The sequence below is a fragment of the Egretta garzetta genome, unplaced genomic scaffold (genome assembly GCF_000687185.1).
Source record: "Egretta garzetta isolate BGI_Z169 unplaced genomic scaffold, ASM68718v1 scaffold117, whole genome shotgun sequence".
In the NCBI taxonomy this organism is placed as follows: Eukaryota; Metazoa; Chordata; class Aves; order Pelecaniformes; family Ardeidae; genus Egretta; species Egretta garzetta.
This window is the reverse complement of record NW_009260479.1, coordinates 2,856,239-2,876,589: the sequence shown is the minus strand read 5'-3', so window position 1 is coordinate 2,876,589 and position 20,351 is coordinate 2,856,239. Positions and strand designations below refer to the sequence as shown.

Genomic DNA, 20,351 nt, shown 5'->3' with positions numbered 1-20,351 from the left:
TGTGAAGCTGAAATCCTCAGTATCTTTAAAGACGTCCGCCTCAGTACCTTCAGAACTATCAGCACTAACTCCTTTGATTTCCTTACGAATATGCTTCAGTTTGGGCAGTTTTGAGATGCAGAAGTAAACCTTCGGTGGCTTCATGGACAGGGTATATAATTCAGTACCAAACTATCAGATGCAGTTCTTCAGAGTTTCTATACCTTTCAGGGCGTGCATGCTAAAATGCGCGTTTACTAGCAGACCACCTTGCACGCATGACTGTAAGCTGACTGTAAGTTGTCCTTGATGAAACGTTTGCAGCAGGCAGAGCTGAAGGGTACCAGGTAGTCTTATCATCCAGTGAATTTGTGTTCATTGCCATGCCTTTCAAAACCAGATATGCCAAGTACACATGTGCTTCTCTAGTCCTTTTTTGAGCTGGCCTCAAAAGATTAGTTCATTTTACATCAGCCACCAAAAAAATCATTAAGTGGTGAGGTAGCGATCTTTCTTAAGTGGTGAATTTCATTTAGAATCAGGTGAATTACCCATTCAAAACATCTTTCTCTCTGTATTGATTCTCTCCCTTTTCCCCAAACACCCAGCCTAATATTTTCTGGCATCATCACTCCCAAGAAACGAAATGAATTGTAACAATTGCTGGTCCTTGTCCACAACACACCAAGGACAGTTTACCTAACAACCAGCAATTCTTTCTTGTCTTTAATTATTGGATATGTAAATGTAACAAGATGATGTATTTATTTTATATTTTTAACAGTAATAAACCAATCTCATACCTGTTGATAAAGACGTTCCCAATAATCTTGAGTCATAAGACGGAACAAAGAGAGAAAGGCCCAGCCAAAAGTATCAAAGCTTGTGTAACCATGGTCAGGATTTTCCCCGGCCTTCAGACATATATATCCCTCAGGGCACGTGCTGCAAAACATGAAATACAATACATGAAATGCATCATAGATGGCCTCAGGATGGAGAAATCGATTTCCGAGGGAAGATATAGAATGCTCCTGATTAAGGGCACAGATCCTCAAAGGTAAATTCAGGAAACAGGAGGATGCTAACATCACAATACCAAAGATCTTTGCAATCTTATTTTTTACTTTGAAAGGCTAAACTGGGAAAGGGTAACCATAGCTCGAGCTGCAATGGCGAATGAGTGCCTAGCATTTCAGATGTTTGGAACAGACAGGAATTAGGTGCCTAAGCAGGACTTTAGTGCTTAAATATGACTTCTCTTGGCACTTATTCCTAAATAAGAATCATAAACTTGGTATTTCCTGATACAGCTGTGAGTAATACTGTGACAGTGAACCCCCTTTTCTGGTTACATAGTCTGACACCGGTGGGATGACATCAGCGCGTGCCATCTGAGCACCTTCCCTATTGCTTACTATGCCTGACCTTGCACTCACCCCCTGCAAGGACTAAATCTTTAATCTCAGAAACTCAGCCCTTTGTTCCACTCACTGCTGTAGTCTGGGGTCATGACATTTTTTTTGTGTTTATGCCAGGAAAATATTTTCCTTGTGTCTTGCAGATTCATGTATTAAATGGCAAGCAGAGAGCATGAATTTCACTGGCTCTCATTAAACTTTGAGACTCTTTACAGTCATTTTCTAGCCCTGTACGCCACAAGAGAAAAAGAATGCTCTCAGTGGTACTATGTAAGTACTGAATTGCACCATCAAGTGAAACACAAGGTAGAAGAGATCCCGGGACAAGGAACCACCCTCTCTCCCAGAACAATGCAATATGATTACTCAAAAGACCCCACACCTCTTGCATATCACAAGCCCCTTTCCAAACATAAGATACACCCCATCAGAAAATGAAGACATAGAGCAATATGTAAAGGCTTACTGCTGTATGTACCACTGGAAGAGAATACGCGATCAAGGATGTTGCCAGTGTCCTGGAGCCTTACAGTATTTGGGAATTTGTTAGGTAGGAGCCATCTAACTATCTGGAGAAGCAGATCTCAGCAGAACTTGCAGTAATGCCAGCTCTCTCTGTTCTCCATATGTTTCAGATAGAGATGAACCTGGTATGATTCGGTGCAAATTCTGGCTGACATAACTAGGGATGGTTGGAACAAGAGAGATTGTAAAAGCACTTTGTCAGAGATCAGAGACATTGAGGGAGACCAACTTCCAGGCAGTGTTTTGATAACAGAGCAATACCCTCTGTCCTGGCAGATGGTGAGCTTGATGTTCTGCCTGTCAGATGGAGGAATCAAGGTTTTCTGAACTGCCTTCGGATAGGATCATTATCGTAATATCCAGCCATTTTAGACACGTCACCAGTCATGTAGAGCATGTCCAATGTGTACAGCTTTTAACATTTTTTTTCCTCCAGAAAAAAACAGATTGTTTAAATCACTGCTATATTTTACCAAAGCAGAATATTGCCACAAATTGAAATGCAAAGCAGTAAAATAAATAAAAGTAATTTTTTAAATGCCACCCAAAGAATAAATTTACTCCTGAGAATATGTCTCAGTATGAAAAGCAAGGATTATTTTTTTTTTTTAAGTATCAGTTTTATACTGATGTAAATCAAATCTCTACAGCACAGGATAGCAACTCTGTATTGCACGTCGAGATGAGACTACATTGCTATAGGTTTTGAAGTTATACAAATCTATGGTGTCAGCCACCAACATTCGACATTAAATAACACATTAAGAAGCTTAATTTAATATCATTAGTCAAGCGCACATTTTTAAGTAAGTCTACTTTGAACGCTGAAAAAAGGAGTGCTGAAGCATTGCAAAATGTGTGCGTATCCTTGTTGACAGTGGTCTTCAGAAAAAGCAATAAAAATGAAAGAGGACAGTTGATGTTTAATGAATTAAATGTAACACACAAGTGAGAAGATGATAAGTGATTCCGTCACCTTGGGTAGAGCAAAGTTAGTTTATACCAGTTGAGAATTTAGATAATAGTAAATGTATCTCACAAAGAAAGAAAAAGAGACACTTCTAATTTTTTTCCCTGCCAGTCTAGAAATGCATCCTTCTAGATCTTTCCTACTTTGACCACCTATTGTTTCCTGTTAAGAGCCACATTTGAATAACAATTACCGTAATATTACTGAGTTAGAAGAGAATAAAATGCAGAAATCTCAGTCTTTTCCCCCTAAAATATGCAGATGCACACTGAATCTCTCTTGTATATCCATGTCCTTTCTTGAGGTAGCCTTTTCACTAAATCTCCTCTTTCCCACAGGCAGCATCTGCTGTCACGCTCTGCCATAGGGGCATGAGATTTCTGGCTATGATCTGCTGTTGCAGACAGCCTTCAGTGCCTGAGACATGCTGCTGACACTGTTCAAGAGCTTTGAGAAATGGATTCTCTGGGTTCCTGAGAAGGAAACCTTTTCTGCTTGCTTGTGCTGAGACATGGCGTCCAGACAGGACATGAAAATTTTTGTAAGGCTCATTCCTTTTGCCATGAGAAAATGACTGCAGTTGCACACTGTGCTGGGCTGGAAACTCAGTGATCGTGTCCAGAGGTGGACAGACCTTCCCTAGTTTTCCATGAAAAGACCAGTCCCAAGTGGCTCCATTGAGCTGGTCTTATCACTCATATTTTAATGTTATTACTAATGGCTAAAAAATCTGAATACAACTGTGAGGAATGTGGTGGTGATAACTGTAAAGGTGAACTTAAGCCTAGGCAGGGCAGGCAGTTGGAAATTAGGTTTCATCTAGAATAAGTTGTCTAAGATCTTAGGAAAAAAGGAAGTTTTGCCATTAATTTTCTATATGAGAAAGAGAGACAGACTTTCCTCAATCTCTTCACCACTTTGAACAAGAGAGTCTGAAAGAAAGGAGGTTCTAGGAGCATGGCACTGGGATGTATTTTCATAGGAACCTCTCAGCACCATGAGATAAGAGGCTACAAAGTCACTCTTAGGTTCACCGCCAATGTTGCTTCCTGGGGAAGCTCTGTTTTCATGCAGAAGAACATTAGAACAACTGCTCAAAGCACTTTACCACAACTGCTTGGAAAGCCCTAGGACATGGAGTTGCAACTCCTCTGACTCTGAAAGTGAGCAATGGCACCTCAGATGAATATATTCTGTTTATAATATAATATTTTTTTCATGTTTCTTTATGTGTCTCAAACCTTTTCCATTCAGCAGTAGATTGCTGATGTGAAAAGATCTGTCTGACTCCGCAGTGAGTGTACACCATTCTCTAATACTATGTTCAGGTGTAAGAGCAATCAAATGCGGTGTCTTCAGCACGAAAAGCATGAACTCCAGCTCAAAGATGCTATTAATATTAGGTCTCATCCTCCTTATGGGAACCAGACACTTGAGACAAAATATCCTACTTTTCAACTCCTTATTCTTGCTCACCCTCTTTTGTAGCCGACAGAAGCGATAAGCCATGGGGTATGGGAAAGCGCTAAAAACACTGAGAGGAAAACAAAATGCTGCTTTCCAGAAAAACACTCTACAGACATTTAGGTGTAAGACTCTCACATGAGAATATTTTTCTGCAAGTGACACCATTTCCCCTGAAGATTTTTTTAAGGAGTCTCAAGATTTTGCTGAAGTGTCTTCGATGTATAATATTAAGCCTTCCCCTTCAGATTTTTTAGCAAACCCTTTAGCTTCTTTTACCTCGGGGAAGCATTTCACAGGATTGCACTCTCCTCTGATGCACAGGGATGGGCAACAACAAGAAGCTACATAAATATAACATCCTCCACAGGAGCCTCACAGGATGCTGTTCAATTGATCACAATAAAATTAGTGTCATTGATTCAGAAAAGTTAAAAGCATCAGTCTACCTACCTATCCATCAGTCTGTAATCACCATTGTAAGCTGGCACTGGTACAGGAAATTAAAGAACATAAGAAACAGCTTTGTTTTAAACAACACAGATTGGGAATGCCAGAGAGTTGTAGCTGAGGGGCATAATTACAAAATGTTCTGGCTCAAGAGTTTAATCTAGGCAAGCCAAGTAACCTGCTGATCCAGGCTGTAGTGGCCAATAGGGTTGTGCAATAAAAGAAGATTTGTAAACCAGCCACACGCTGGATTGTAACATCCAGACCCTGAAAATGCAGGGAGGGTTGTCCCTGTGTTGCCAGGAGTTAGCATCAAACAGCTGCTAATGTTGGCTGTGCTTTCATTTGGGTTGGGTTGCAAAGGCACACCGAATTGCTTATGAAAGAAGCCCTAATGGGAGAGCAGGTGCATACCACAGACACACCAAAAATTAAAAATCCCAGACCATACCATGGTAAGGGCCCTTTAGTCTTTCTGCTTAGGTCACAGCTTAAGTCCAAGAATGCAGAAATCAAGCTGAAACGTTTAGAGGTGATGTCTTTGACACATGGCTAACTCCAGAGGAATGGAAACCACCCTGGTGAGCATGGTGGGGTTTCAAAGCCTGGCAGAAAGAGCTGGAAGGACAATCGGTGCCATGGCCTCCAAGGCTTGTTGATGTGCATGGCAGAGTCCTCCTCAACCTGCCTCTTCATGATAAAGTCCTCAGATCACAACAGAGAGGCTTAGATCTCCTTTAGGTCACAGGCCTGAGTGCTTTTTTCTGCACTTCCCATGTTTTCTCACTTCCCTTGGCTTCGAGGGAGAAGACCAGCAGGCAAACAAGGAGTGCATACTGTGCAGAGGTTGGGGGGGAGCAGGTAAAGATCCTTAAGACTAACACTTACTCCTACCTGACAAGACGAAACTACCCATTCTGAAACAGCGCAATTTTTTTTTTTTTAAATGGATATTGCAAAGGCAACTGGGCATGTAGGAGGAAGGGGCTGAAAGGCAGCAGCACCCTGGCCAAAGGCGGGCGTTGCTGTCAGTGGGTGCTCAGTCTGCCTGAAAGTCACAGGTTGCTCTCCTTCCCCTGCTCTTGTTTTGTTTTATTAAAGACTAATCATGGTTAGAGGGTTTGACTTACAATTCCCCATTAATTACCATCTAAGAGCCAACATCTTACTCGCAGAGGCATGCTTCATGTTGGATAGGAGCCCCCAGCAGCACTCCCTCCAAGCATCTAAGGGGTCAGAGAGAATTCGAAGGGCATTTTTTAAAGCAAGGGGTGCCAGTGGTCTGAAAGGAAGGAAGTGCAAGCAAATCTAGCCCCATGTCATGGGAAAAAAAAAGCTCAGAATAAAGAGTAATGTTGACAGGACACTGAAACTAGAGGAGCACAGGGAAGGAGACGCTCATGAGCAGGCTCGCTCACAGGCTCGGAGCACCCCCTGACCTGTGCGTGCCACTGACTCGCAGCCACAAAAAAAGTTTCAGAATCCTGCACTGGCTACTTTTTCAGACAGATGGAAACCCACTGTTTTCAGCCTGAGATATCAGACCCCTCCATGTACGCATGCAAGCAGCAAAAGGAAGAACTCCTGCTGCTGCAGCGTGGCTTTTTCAGACTTCATGCTTCAGTAAGGCAAGAAAACTCATTTCTTCTCACTCAATCCAGTGGCCAGACACTGGATCTTCTGCCGAACCCATCAAACAAAATGTAGGGCAATAATTTATCATCATAAACATAATGATAGATTACTGCTTAATGAAGACTGCAGCCCATAGTCAGTCTGCTTCTCTCACGTGGCTGATGAGCTTATTACAGTTTTGACTAAGAGGTAATATTACCTATCCTTAAGGATTGAATGGATTTGGATTTAATCCCTACTGCTGCTGTTTAACCCAGAGACATGATCTTCCAAATACACAACCGATCCCTAGGAGCGGGGACTGTTATTGTTGCCTCTAAGCCTGTATAATACATAAAGTTATGCCCACGGGCCCTGCAGCATCTTTCAGGTGATAAACTTGCTTTCTGTTTTTTCTCATACTCAAGTGAGAGGCTTTCTCACCATGAGCAAACCATCCTCATTCATGTGTCACTGTAACCAACACAGAGTAGACGGGAAAGGTTATGCGATTTGCATCAGAATCTAGCTAAATTCATTTCAGGTAGGCTGTACAGCCTGAAGGTTTGTAATAATTCATTAATTCATTATAAATCATAATAAGTCATTAATATTGCTTACTAGTCGGGGGTGTAATTACATTATAAGCTCTGGCAGTTTAAACAACACACTTCATTCTTTCCAAAACACCCTCGCCTTGGTGACATTTGAAGAAGTCACATTTGAGAACTGTATCCCCTTTCTCGCTCCACCAGCCTTTCCCACCCATCCAGCAGCTGTACCCCATCAGACTGAATTTGGCAAACGTTATGAACACACCGGTTCCACTAGGCACATGCCAAAGCTCCCCAGAAGCCTGTTCCCTGTGATGGACCCATTCACGCAGCAAGTTAAACACACGCTGCCAGACCACGACCTGCCTGACAAAGCTGGCTAGTCCAGAGATCACCTGCAACGGGTTGTTTCTCCTGACCTTACCCACTCCTGTCGCTCTCCAGGAGTACTTATGTGCAATTAAGACACCCAAGCACCATCTTCACCCCAACCCACCCCTGGACTGCAGTGAAAATTGCATGAAATCCAAACCCTCCAAGCCAAGAGGGCTCTCCTCACCCTACTTCTCCAGCATCCAACACAACATGGCCTGAATCTGGGGCCTTCTTATATTAAGAAAACAAGTAATAATATTAATAGTAATAACAACAACAACACAGATTTAAGTTCAGGCACCTCAGAGCTGCAGCAGTCCTAATTGCCAGCAGCCGAATATAAAAAAAACTACTGGGTGCATCATTCTCTGGTGCAGTTCCCCAATTTCCAGCACAGCTGGGGTTGTGTTACTGGGCACATTTGCCATAGTCAGGGGACCAATTGCTGTGGGATAGTGTGCTGTTTGACATGTTCTGGTGGACATACACATCGTTGCAGGCTGGGCAAGAGCTGCAGCGCTGGGCTGTGCAAGGCAGAGTTGGTGGAAGCATCTGATAGCAGCACTGCTCCTCAGAACGGTGGATGTTTCTTTTCTACCTTTGTGGGGTGCAATAATCCTTTGCAAGGGACTTCAAGCCACTGCATGGAGGATGTGTAAAGGCAAAGGAATGTTACTGTAGCTCAGAGAGATCCGAGTGCTGCATCACTGTACATGCCATGATGAGTATGCTGGCAGTGTGGTGGCGTGGAGAACCTACCATAAAAGGGTTGCTTTCGGTGCTCACGGTGCCTGTAAAAACATGCATCTGATGCAATTTCATGTGTTGGCATTAATTACCTTAGTAAAATGCCACAACACAAAAGGAAACAAAGTTGGTTTTTTTTTTCTGATGATATTTCAGAAAGAGTTAGGACTCACTCAAAAACTCTGAGGAGCGCTACACCACATGTTCCTCCCTTCATCCCTTACATGCAATAAGCTCAGTGACAGCAGAATTTACCCAACCATATAGAATCCTGCCCCATGCTGTATGTTATTTTAATGTACCCTGTTAAGAAAAATCAAGGTCATAGTGAGGATAAAGGTAGCTAAAGTTTCTATAGCAACAGTTACTAGGATGCGGTTGCCAAAGGTGCTTTCTTGTTGCATCCTGAAGTAGCTTTCCTGGCTGCTTTTCCTTCCTGTTCACTAGTCCTCTTGGTAATATCAGTACAGACACGATGCAAATGTGCTTCCACTGTCAGTACGATCTCGTAGATTATTCCTGCCCACGAACTGAATATAGGACATATCATGTGAAAGGGAAAAAAAAATTAAGCAATCTGACCTTGAGATCTTAAGGGGACACAACTGACTTAAAACAAGCAGACTTTTCTGAAAAGCCAGCTCCCTGTTGTAATTGCAAGTGAAAAAGTCAGAAGAATGAAGATAAGTTTATCTTTTTTTCCTGCTTGTTCACTTTGTACATTGATAGCATCTTGTCTGTTTTTCTTTCTCCTGATGGACAAATTTCCTTGCTGTTTCTATTGCTCTTCCAAACCTTGAGGCAGAAGTGGAAGAAAAAACAGCAGTCTATGCACAGCAGAAAAACGTCCCTGTGAAATTACAACAGGGTAAAAGTGGAAATGCTTTAGAGCTGAAAACTATCTTCCTTTTTCATGGACAGATAATTCCAAGCTGCTGCAGCTCCCATAAGTCTTTACTCTGTGGGGAAACATGGGACTCTGCAGTATTGGTCATTTAATCAAAAGGAACGGTTAATAGTCATGGAGAAGGAGCAAGCCGTAACTGTACAGGCAACATGAAGCAGGTTGGTGCAGCCTGACATGAAATGGTTCCCACAGCCCACTCGCTGGGAGATTTGGCCTGGTGATTGCAGCAGGGCAGTACCTGCTAGAGGCTCTACTGATGCACTCCACAGGATGCCTTGTTGGATCTGAAGGCAGGATTGGGACTCCATCTCCTCCTGACAGCTCTGCCCTTGGAAGCTCCCTTGCTTCTTGCCTAGTGTTGGCCGTGACTAGGCACAGAGGTCCTGGGTTTGTCCTTGCTGTAGGTCCCTGAGCACTCCCTAAAGCATTGCATCCAATTACAGGCCTTCCCTTTGGCACTATCCCCATAAACACTCATCTGTGGATATGCGGTAATTTTCCCCTCAAGGGCCATTTTCACACAGTAGGGTAGGTGCCTTCAAAAGGCCCGTGATGCCTGATTATAGGCAGTGTGTGGTGCTAGTTGCTATCACCTGCTCTCCTACAGCCCTTGCAAAGCATAGTCCACTTGATGCTAAGACTGGATTTCACGAAGACTAGAGCAGCTTTCCACTTCTGCTCCTAGCGAAAAGATGGTACACTTTGACCATCTTTACTGGACCTCCCTCAGGCTAAAACAAGATGTTCAAAATCAGATAAGCTACTACACTGGGCATTAAACTGAAAAGCAAATGTATAGCATTTGTAATCCCTTCAAAAATCAGACTATCTATCTGAGTTTTCTCCATTTATTTTAACCAAATTAAATAAAAAAGAAGCTGAAATTGCAAAGGGAAGCCACTTGGATAAATCCCAGTGCAGACACATCCAAAAGAAGAACCAACTCTAACCCTGAAACACATCTAGAAACATGAATAATTCTGCAAATACAGTATTTTTTTGGTTAAACGAGCCTTGCTAGTAGCACTGCTTCCAGTGTCTGACCAGTCTGTGACACACATCTCAGAGCAGAGGATTTTTCCATTAACATAGTGCTCTGGATGTGCCTGTTGTGAAACACCAAGCACACGTCACCAGCGTTCACTTTGAGCCGAAGAGCATCTTTGATCACAATCACTTGATTTTCTCTCTACTCCAAATATTACATATAGTTTCAATTGGACTCTTTGTTCCTTGTAAATACAAAGCAAATTCCTGCAGTACATCAAGGGGAAAAATGCAGTTGGATAAATAAAATGAAATACAACACAAAAGTTCTATTTGATTAAATTAAGAAAATCAAATTTCAGGCATCGTGAAGAAAGTTTCTGAGGCATCACATGGGAAATGCCACAGACGGGTTAGTCCTTGTGCAACCAAAAGAAATGCCATCTCCCCAGTATTCCTACTAAGTCTCTGCAATGTGATTTTTAAAGTAGTTCCTTGAGGTTGCTTGAGCATACCTAAAAACATAAATAAATGTGTTTTTTTCTCTTCCAGCTGCCAGTTAAAGTACTAGAGACATGTTTGCCACTGCTGAGTGACATACATCTATTCAAATCCCTTCTGAACTAGAATCAATATCATCTAGATTCATTACCTCCTGCTTTATTGGCAGTTTGGGTGCTTGTTCAGAAAACAGTCTCTCCTAATAATGTAATAAAGCCCCCACCTTGGAGATAATTAGGTTGTCTGAGATATAGCATCCACTGACGATCATTTCCCTGCTGATTTTGGCCTGCTGCTCCAGCTCAGGTTGCGGTCTCCGTCACTACACTCTCTTACATCAGACCGTCTGAGTCTCATCACCTAATAATTGCCATAGTAGATTTTTTTAGGTTTTTTTTTTATTATTATTCTATAACAACAGCAACCAGCCAAACCTCAGAGTGTCATCAACATGCTTTTAAAAATGCCCTGAAATGGCTTTGTCAACTACCTCGAGTTTTAATATCCCAGCCACAACACAGATATCCCTCACTCCAACAACAAAACCCTCCAGGAGTGCACATATGACACCACTCATCCCCACATTTCCTTTGGGTCCTCAGTGTAATAAATTCAAGCTCAAAACTGGGAGCAGAAGCGTACTCCAAAAATGCCAACTCTCTTTTCCTACCGCCCTTCCTGATGCCTTGATGGGTTCCCAACTTAAGCATCCTCACTTGTTATTAATTTCATTGCTAATAGATAGGGGAAGCACAGTCTGATGCATCCACTCACTCTTAACTCATCTCCCCTGATCCTGTGGTAGAACCCATCCCAAAAAGGTCCACGCATTCAGACTTTTTGTTTTGAATGCACTTGCTTTTGTCTTTCACCATTGAAGGATAAGAGAAACCAAATCCCACTCTGTTAGAGATGTCAGCCTGTAAATGATGCTCCCTCTACCCCAACAGGTGGGAATACATAACTTTGCAAGTCCCCTGAGGCCTTAGGATCATCTTCCTAATTATCTTCATGCCTTTAAATGACAGGATGACTGGCAGGAACTCTGTGCAAAGTATAGCAGATGAGACAATACTTGCTAGTTCCGAGCTAAAAACCAGTGTAAGTAGGAATATTTATTCCACATTTTTAGGCATTTAAAAGCAAGCCTTACCCAGTGGTATTAAATACTTAACTCACAAGTTGCACAAAGGGAAAGTGGGTTTCCCTTAATAGCACAAGTGCTGATAGTTTTGATGTATTTATCAAAACAAGCACAAGGACTTTAGGTGTAGAGGTGGCATTTTCCCCTTCTTGTACATGAGAGCTGGAAGTTCTCCCTTGGCTGTTTCAGGCTGTGACTCTCTTGTGGGCATAGTGCTTCCATTGGAGGCTTTCTCCAGTCATGGATTTTTGCCGACACATTGCAATTTGTTGACTTTCTAGGGAAGGAAATAAGGGTGCTTTTGCTAATATGCCTTGCTAGAACCCAACTGTTAAATCCATACCAGCTATTAATATATAGATACTCCATGGATGCTGGATTGGTATTTAACTTCCCACCACTTCGACAATTCCAAAGCAGTAGTCCCTAAACTATGCCTCACAAACCATCCATAATCTAATCAACCCTTTTGACATAGCTCATGACCTTAGCAGCCTGTCACCACCACGGTTCAGGTCATCAGGGAGAACAACGAATAATATTTCATTACATGCAAAATATTGTTGCTGTGCTGAACATTTTTTGCTCAATATCGTTGTCTATTGGCTAGCAAAGGCAGAAGTCCACCAGCATAGGTACATTGCCAAATCCTGGGATCCCCGGGAAACATCCCAGTAGTCTTGGAGTCTAGCCTGAGCCTGGATAAATACAATGTATTATGATCAACAAAGCACTTAATTAATGAATGCTGACATTGTACCTTCTGTGGAACAAACAAAGAGGAAAGCATGGCCCTCTGCCCAAGGAGCTTACAGTCTAAACGAGACTGGCAATACAGATCAGACACACAAGACGCGCAGAGGGAAGGCTGATACTTCAGCTTTCCCTTTGTTTTATGTAAATACAGATATAGACAATGGCAGCAGAAAGTAAAGCATCTCTCTCCAGGACCCCACAGCTTTTCTCGTCCTCCTGTCCATAAGCAAGTTTAGATTTTATCCTCCCTTCATCTTCCTACTGTCTCCCTATGCACACATGCCTCTTTTCACATTAAGTTCTCCCTAATTTAAACACTAATTTTTTTCAGTCTTCCACATTTAGTTCTACTAGCACAAAACATGTCCCTCCAAAAGTGGATCATCTCACCTTCTCCCCTCACTTGACCTAGGCCATCCACCTCCCTGGTTCAAATACTCTCACATATTTAGATCAAAAGCTCATCCATCCCACCACTCTAAAGTCTTTTCTTCCTTTTCCTACAACTCCTAACAGCCTACAATCTTTGCAGAGATTATAATCTCCTCTGCCCACGCAAGATCCCATCTCTCTCCATCCCATCTGAACTCTTCCATTTCCGTCAAGATCATGAGAACATGTCAAGTAAAATCACACCCTCAGGCAATGCGCTCAGACACTGAGGACTGGATGCAGGGGGAACCGTTACCATCTACAGATCTAAAGTCCTTCATGCAGAGTAAATTACTATACCACAGGAATTATTCTGGATCTCTTCACTGTCTATACTATACGGAAATGAAACACGTGTAGTCTATAAACATGTCATGTACAAATGTAGATCACAACTCAAAACTGAGTACCTTCCCACCCCCAAAGCACATTATTCTGGGGACTAGCATTTGTTGATTTGTTTATCTTCCTTTGCCAAAAGCCAAGAATTCATCATCAGTCTAAATCCCTCCAGCTTTTCTATTTCCATTCCTCTTTCATTTCCTTTAAAATACTCTCCACTCAGCCAAAGTGTTACTTAGTTTTCACTATTTTTTTTTTACTGAGAAATTTAAACATATTGAAAAAAAACTGTAATAAGGCCCCAGAAGATTTTAGACCTGAATAAGCGACACACACAAACTTCTCTTCCCTGCAGTTCAGAAAATGTATTACTATGCACAATATTGTCATTATCCTCTCTCCTATTATAAGTGACACAAGGAAGTTGAAATATCTGCTTCATGCTGGTGAGAAGTTGACAGAACTGAAGGAAAACGTAGAAAAAAAAAAAAACCAACACAACAAAACCAAACCAGAAGTGAGGATATTTTTAAAGCACTTACCCAGCATCAGTGCTATTGCCGCAGAGTAACACATCTTCTGTACCATTTTTTATGAAATAGTTCACTGCAACAGAAATAGAGAAATGGCTTTTTAACAAGTACATTCTGGGAATGATAACATTCACAAATATCATCCACCAACCAACATATTCAATTGGGATGGTAATTGAGAGATGAATGGCATGCCTTTGCTTTGTTTTGCTAATTTTAACTTTTATAAATTGTAAAAGCAAATATATTTTTTTCAAAGCTCTTTAAGTACTTGCTCTTTGTATTCCAAATCTGAGCGTTTTAATAAGGTGGCAGGAGGGCTCTGGGCAGAGTTTGTAGGAACCACCATCTAGCCATGTCCCTGACTTTTCTAAAAACATCATTTTTACTGAATTCAGTATAGCACTATGTAGTGAATCCAAACCATAAGCTTGCCCATAGCTTTTAAACTCTACACTGATGAGATACATATTAATTGAAGTTTGTGATAGGAATTCCTGACTCATAGGTTAAGAACGCAGCTAGCTACAAGTCAAAATGTAATAATACTAACAAAGCAGCCCACTCCCCCAATCTGGTGGATTCTGCCCCGCATGGGAAACATAAAGCAAAAGAAACAGAAAAATGCACCCGGTTAAAGATCAAGCAAACAAGGAAGTATTCATAAAGACAAATATTTATCAACGCAGTCATCTGTAATGGCAATGGGGAGAGAGAAAGAGAGAGACACTTCTTGAGGGAGACTCAGAGGAGCAAGCTAAATTTAAGTGCTCTGGTTCATTCCCTGGTTGACTATCAATGAGGCTTAAGGAAATTAGCATCCTCAGGCTAATGAGAGCTTTTGTGTACAAACTCCCTCTTCTACCCCCAGCCAACAAAGCCTAATGTTCAGAGAAACAGAACAGGAGGCCAGCTTCTTCTCAAAAGGATAAGCAAAATTAGTTTTCCAGAGAGAGTCTGAAGAAAAGAGATATTCTAAGGAGCACCTCTAAAACCTGAATGGTGGCGTGGAAGTATGGATAAAAGCATTGCTCCAGAAACATAATAAATGCGAAACAGAGGCCAGCAGCTGACTGATGGCTTGGCTGCATCAGGGAGGATGGGATCCCCTGTTGACATAAGACATGATGGTGGGAGCCTTGCACAGCATGTGCTTGTGAGCAGAGGGGCCTCTGTAGATGATGCTCGGAAGAGGTTCTCCATTCTAGGCTAATCCTCTGTTGTGAAATTTTTAAAAATCAAGAGTGACAGCTTATCCAGGCAGACTATGCGAAGAATGCTCAATGGCACAAGCCACCAAACAGATGTGCTGTGGCTTTCTCAGTACGCTGTGAGCAGTGGAAAAGCCCTGCCCTGCTGCATGCCAAGAGGGAATTACTGTCCATGAGCTTTTGGTTACAAGGGCACGTGATGGTGTTCACAAGTTATCCTGCTCAGACTGTATGCTTTTGCACTTTGTCTCACATGTGGGCTTTCTGCGGAAGCATCTTGACTGACAGCAACACCCAGGTATTCAATGTGGTTAAAGACCAGTGATCAATCACCACACATGGGGGAAGGATGTCATGTCTTCCATCTCCCTTCACCCTCAACTTCTGCTGCTGAAAGACTTCTGCTTCTCTCAGGACAGATGGTATCTCATTTGGGAAACAAAGTGACACAAACTCATCACGCTCTGGGGTACGGAGGAAATGTGGCACAACCATGAGGTAAGAGATAGACAAACAACTGCAGAGGTTTTGCACCTTGTTATGAAACCACAACGGGTACCCTGAACTTCACAGACATGCACTACTGCCTGGGAACTGCAACTTTTCATACTGCAAATGCCAAGACCAGAAGGACCATAGATCTGTCACAGTGTCTTGATCACTTTCTTCAAGGGATGACTGAAGCTTTGGAGCACAGTGCTGGTTCAAGACCAAACCAACACCTCCTGGTCAGCCAAATCAGAAGATGAGAACAGACTCAGGGCACAGAAGTAAGGGTAAAATGAGACTGTGTGCAAACAAGAAATTTAAAGGCCCAAGAACAGAAAAATTCTGTTGCCTGTTGTTGGCTTAAACAATTTACATTTGCAAAACAAGCTATATGGCAGGTGCCAAAGCGTGCTATGAAATGCATGTTGAGGAACCTGTGCGTAGATGCTGCTGGGAGGAGTATCTTCACCCCTGAGCCTGCAACTGCGCAACAGAGTGTCACAGCTACCGTGCCAAACTTCAGCCTGAGGAAGAGCTGAATTGCTGATTCCCTCCTGATAAATGACGGGGGTATTAGAATATTATACCCAAGGAGACAAATTGCTGTATTATCAAAAACACACACAGCAATCAATTTGTCATTCAAAGCAAGTTTGTTTGGGTTGTGATCAAGCATGCTGGGCAATCAGAAGTCTTTAAGAAGCAAGCAGTCATCACTCTTGCTTTTAAGAACAGACCACCTTGGTATCATACAAACCCATGGCCTCAGCTTTCCATCAGTTAGCTCTAACAAGGACAAAGAACATAAAACTCCTTTTTCACTTGCAGGAGAATTTTCTCTCTGAAACATAGACTGCTCAAACCAGTCGACACCACCTGAAAACACAACAACTTTTTCATTGTCTTGGAAGATTCCAGTTAGGTTTGGTTTGGTTTTGTCAGCTTTTTCACTGAAAAATTTCTGCATGTCAGTGGGAAACAAAGTGGGAAAACAAAAGCGGAAAACAAAACTGGAGACCTCCATATTAGATTTTTTTTTCAATTTTTAAAGTAAAATCAAGCCAAACAATGACATTTGTGTGTGCGCATGTACATACATAATCTTTATACAACATGCCATTCTTTCCAAAGGAAATGATCTTTTTTTTTTACCATCTTTACAAAACCGTTGATGTCACAGTTATAGTGTATGCAACGCCTTTAGGAACTTGCCAGGACTTTCCAGAGTAAGAGAACTACTTGATCATATTAAAAGAATTAAAAAAAAAAAAAGGTCATAATAACACTGGCTTCATATCCGTCATTATTTACTTCATTGTTGCCAAATAAACTCACCTATTTTTCAATACTACAAAACATCTCCTGTCAGTACTCAGCAGTCAAACATTCAACAGAAATGTGTTTTCTAATAACCAGATGTTATCTTCTCCAAAACATATGCATATTTGTGCCTGAGCCTTATAAATACATACTTAGACCCTGTATCTCCAATGCTCCTGACACAGTATTACTTGCGTTAGGTTGATTCTGTTGCCATTAAATAGATGTATGATGAATCCATATGTTGGTGTTGTCTTCCCAGGACTTGTGTTTTAGAGGTGTAAAATAATTCAGTTCAGCAAAATAATCCTGTAAAGTGAGTGCTCACAAGCAGCTTATTACCTTCTTACAGAGTTTTGTCTGTCTGCAAAAGGCAGCGAGATGATGACAACTCCTTCAGCCAAAGTGGCTCAAGCACCGGTAAGAGTAAAGATTTCGCCCAACCCCCCACCCCTTGCTGTGTGCAGGGTATGACGAAGCTCACACCACCGTAACCTCACTGCAGCTAGCACTCGTGCCAGTTAGATGGAAATAGTTAAGGTTTACCTTCATCTACTATGAGTCACGTCTTCCTTTGCATGGACATTAACACACATGTAGCATCAAAGAGTAAACGCTCCTCGAATGAATTCCCCTAACTGTTTTGAGGAAAGGGTTAATAACAAATATTACTCAGCACAGTTGTTATACATTACACTACTCTTTGGTAGGGACTACTGACGGCTGGTTTTAGATGTGACATAGAGCCCAGACAGCAAAACACCGTGACTGTGGGGTAATGTCTGCTCTTCCCCATCACCAGCAAACGGACCTTATACTAAACACAGCCCAGGAAATAATGTTCACTAATCCAGCTCTCAGTTACATTTACATCAACCCCAAGTAATTCAATCTCTTCAACATCCTCGGAGCTCCTGGCTTTCCAGGGACACCGAGAAGCTCGGTAGCAGCCCTAACGATCAGCGGTCCCTTAAAGCTTAAGCTTGCAACAGCATTAGGAATATGAAAGTATATCATGCCCTTTTTTCCTCCTGTAACACCGTGAGTTGCTGTCTCTCGTGCAAGTCAACGCTCTGCCTCCTACCCCGCTCAAAGCACACAGCATTAACCCTAATTTTGAAGTTGCTGTATGCAAGTAGTGAGGAAATACACAAATTATTCTAGACTATTCTTGCAATGTCTTCCTTCCAAAGTCAATTCCCCAAGCTTCTCGTAATTTCTGCTGTTTCATTCGACACTTTTTCCATTTTATCTGTATCTTTCAGGTTTCTACATGGCTCCCTTCCACACCAGGCAATTCTAACAGAGTGAACATTCACAACGGCTCCACCTGTCATGTTAAGGAAAAAAAAAAAGAAAAGGCAAACTTCCTCAAAAAAAAAAAAATTCTAATTAAAATTATGCTCCAGTTTATACTTTTCACACCTACATCACACCACTGAGCAAAAAGCCAGTGGGGTACGTAGAACTGCAGGGTAGAAATCCTCCTCATTTCTATGCAAAGGAAAGGAAAAGTTTCCAGTTCAGAAAAATGGAAAATGTTAGAGCCAGCTTAGAAAACATAATTTCTGAGTCCAGCTTCTGTTCCTCCTCGAAGACCCAAATGAAATTATATTCTGACTCGTCTTACAACAAATTCATTGCAGTTTGAAAAAAAAAACAAAAACCAAACCCCTATATATTATCACACTTGCATAAAGAGCAGCATTCAAATATCATTAGTCACTGCCCAGAGTAGAGTCCTCTGGCTGACTTTCTAACAAGAACTTCAGAGAGGTGTCTGTTATCTCAGCCTATTTATTGCAGCCACACGGGTGCTCGCTGGTTGGAGGCTTTCTCCCCATGCTTTGGCTGGCGCACAGCACTGACAGCCACCAAACATCCCGATTCCAAATTTAAAATACAATTCAGAAAGCCCCGTCACCTTACAGTTATGATACGTGACGTAGAAACAAAACAGATAACACCCCCTCCTCGCCCTTTCGCCCACCGGCACAAACATGCTGTACCTCCTGGCAATACATAATAATTAAAACGAATCCTTGCTGCACTTGCTGTGCGCGCACTGTGTCACACACGCTGAAGTCTCTAATAAATGAAATTGAGTTTGAAGATGAAAAACATGCCTCACAAAAGCGATGGAACAGGATGTATTAAGGGTATTATTAGGGAAGAATGCTTGGGAATAAATGGCACCGCCAGTTAGTTCTTCCCCGCTAAAAGGGGTTGCAAATAATTATAATAATCAGTTACTCTCCAGTTGCTCACCCCGTGACAGGGGATCCAGCTCTCCCCTGCTGTCCCCTGGCATTTGCTGCTTCCAGCCTTTCTGCTGGGTTTCACAGGCTCTCGGGTGCTCTCCTCACCATTCTTGCTTCCCATCCTTCTCCCTTCTTGCTTCCCGTCCTTCTCTCCCTCTTCCCCGGGCACTTTCTTCTGGCCCAGCTCTCTCCTACCACCTTACCCCTTCACCATCTGGGAGGAAATTTTCAAAACTTCACTTAAGAAAGGAACAGGAGAAGTTAACTGTGAGGATGGTTAGGTGGGTACAGGGGCAGAGTCCAAACAACAAACTTTTTTTTGAGGATCTTATATACAATGTTGGCTAATACATGACTAGGGTAACCACAGCCCTGAATTCTAGGCATGAGCTATCCTGCAGGACATACGAAGGGTCTGGAAAGGGGTCATAGAAAACCGTGCAACAAGGTGCTGAGAGGAAAGTGGTCTCCTTAAGCTCAAGCGTCTCTGGTAGGCTCCTATCAGTGCTTCCCCCCATGCTCAAGACAAGCCAAAGACGCAATTTCCCAGTCAGAGCTCAGCAGTCACCATAGCACAGAAAAGAAGCTGTCCAATTTTGGCAGCACAGCTTTTTCCCTCTTTGAGAAAAAGCCACTAAAAATATCAATCAAACCCTCTGTTAGATGGCTCCTGTGCACTGGGAAGACACTCTGAAAGCCTCAAAGATCCACAGTACCTGGTTCATGCTGCCTATATCTTTCAAGGCAAGGGACAGCACATCAGGAGTGTTTGGAGCTGCAGACCAGAGGGGAGCGGAGAATTTAGATGCTCCACCAAGGCTGTCAAATTGGCTTGGGGACCATGCCAAGTCCATGAGCATCCCGAGGAAGATGAGACAGGAGACAATGACTAGCAATAAATACGCATGCTGGCTTTTAAACATCTTCAGATAATCTCGTCCCGTGTCTCTGTGTCTGACCAGTCACTCAGACCCACGCTCTTAGGGCTGTAGGCTGCATAGCGTATAACTAAAAGCGTATTTAGTACCACTTGTTTAGACATACGCTTCACATAAATAGGCAGCAAAATGCCAAAGTATGCTCTCTGGAAGTTTTGTAAAGGTTTTGTGGAGATTTTTTTATATGTTTCACACAAAAGAATTAAAATCAAAAGCTGCTACAAGGGCTGAATGCATTTGTGATTACAGACAGATGCCAGAAAAGTAGAAGAAAATACTCCTGCTTGTATGGTGATAAAGAAAACAAATGAATTGGATCAAAAAACGACTAAGAGACAGATGGCAAAGGTTAAGATGAAAAAGTCAATGTGTAGTATCTCTGCAGGCTAACAGAGGGCTGCATCTGCACCGCTTGATTACATTTACAAGTA

The 20,351-nt window shown here is 42.2% G+C and overlaps 1 protein-coding gene across 2 annotated transcripts in view; it reads right to left on the bottom strand.

Moving 5' to 3' along the window:
• Positions 1-20,351, bottom strand: part of LOC104130965 (sodium channel protein type 5 subunit alpha) — a 174,217-nt gene that overhangs the window by 120,022 nt on the left and 33,844 nt on the right. For both annotated transcript variants that reach the window (XM_009644073.2, XM_035899648.1), the window contains exons 7-8: positions 13,711-13,774; positions 783-924 (exon numbers count right to left, since the gene is read on the bottom strand). In XM_009644073.2, the coding sequence (XP_009642368.1) occupies positions 783-924; positions 13,711-13,774 (206 nt within the window). The remainder of the gene's footprint in view (positions 1-782; positions 925-13,710; positions 13,775-20,351) is intronic.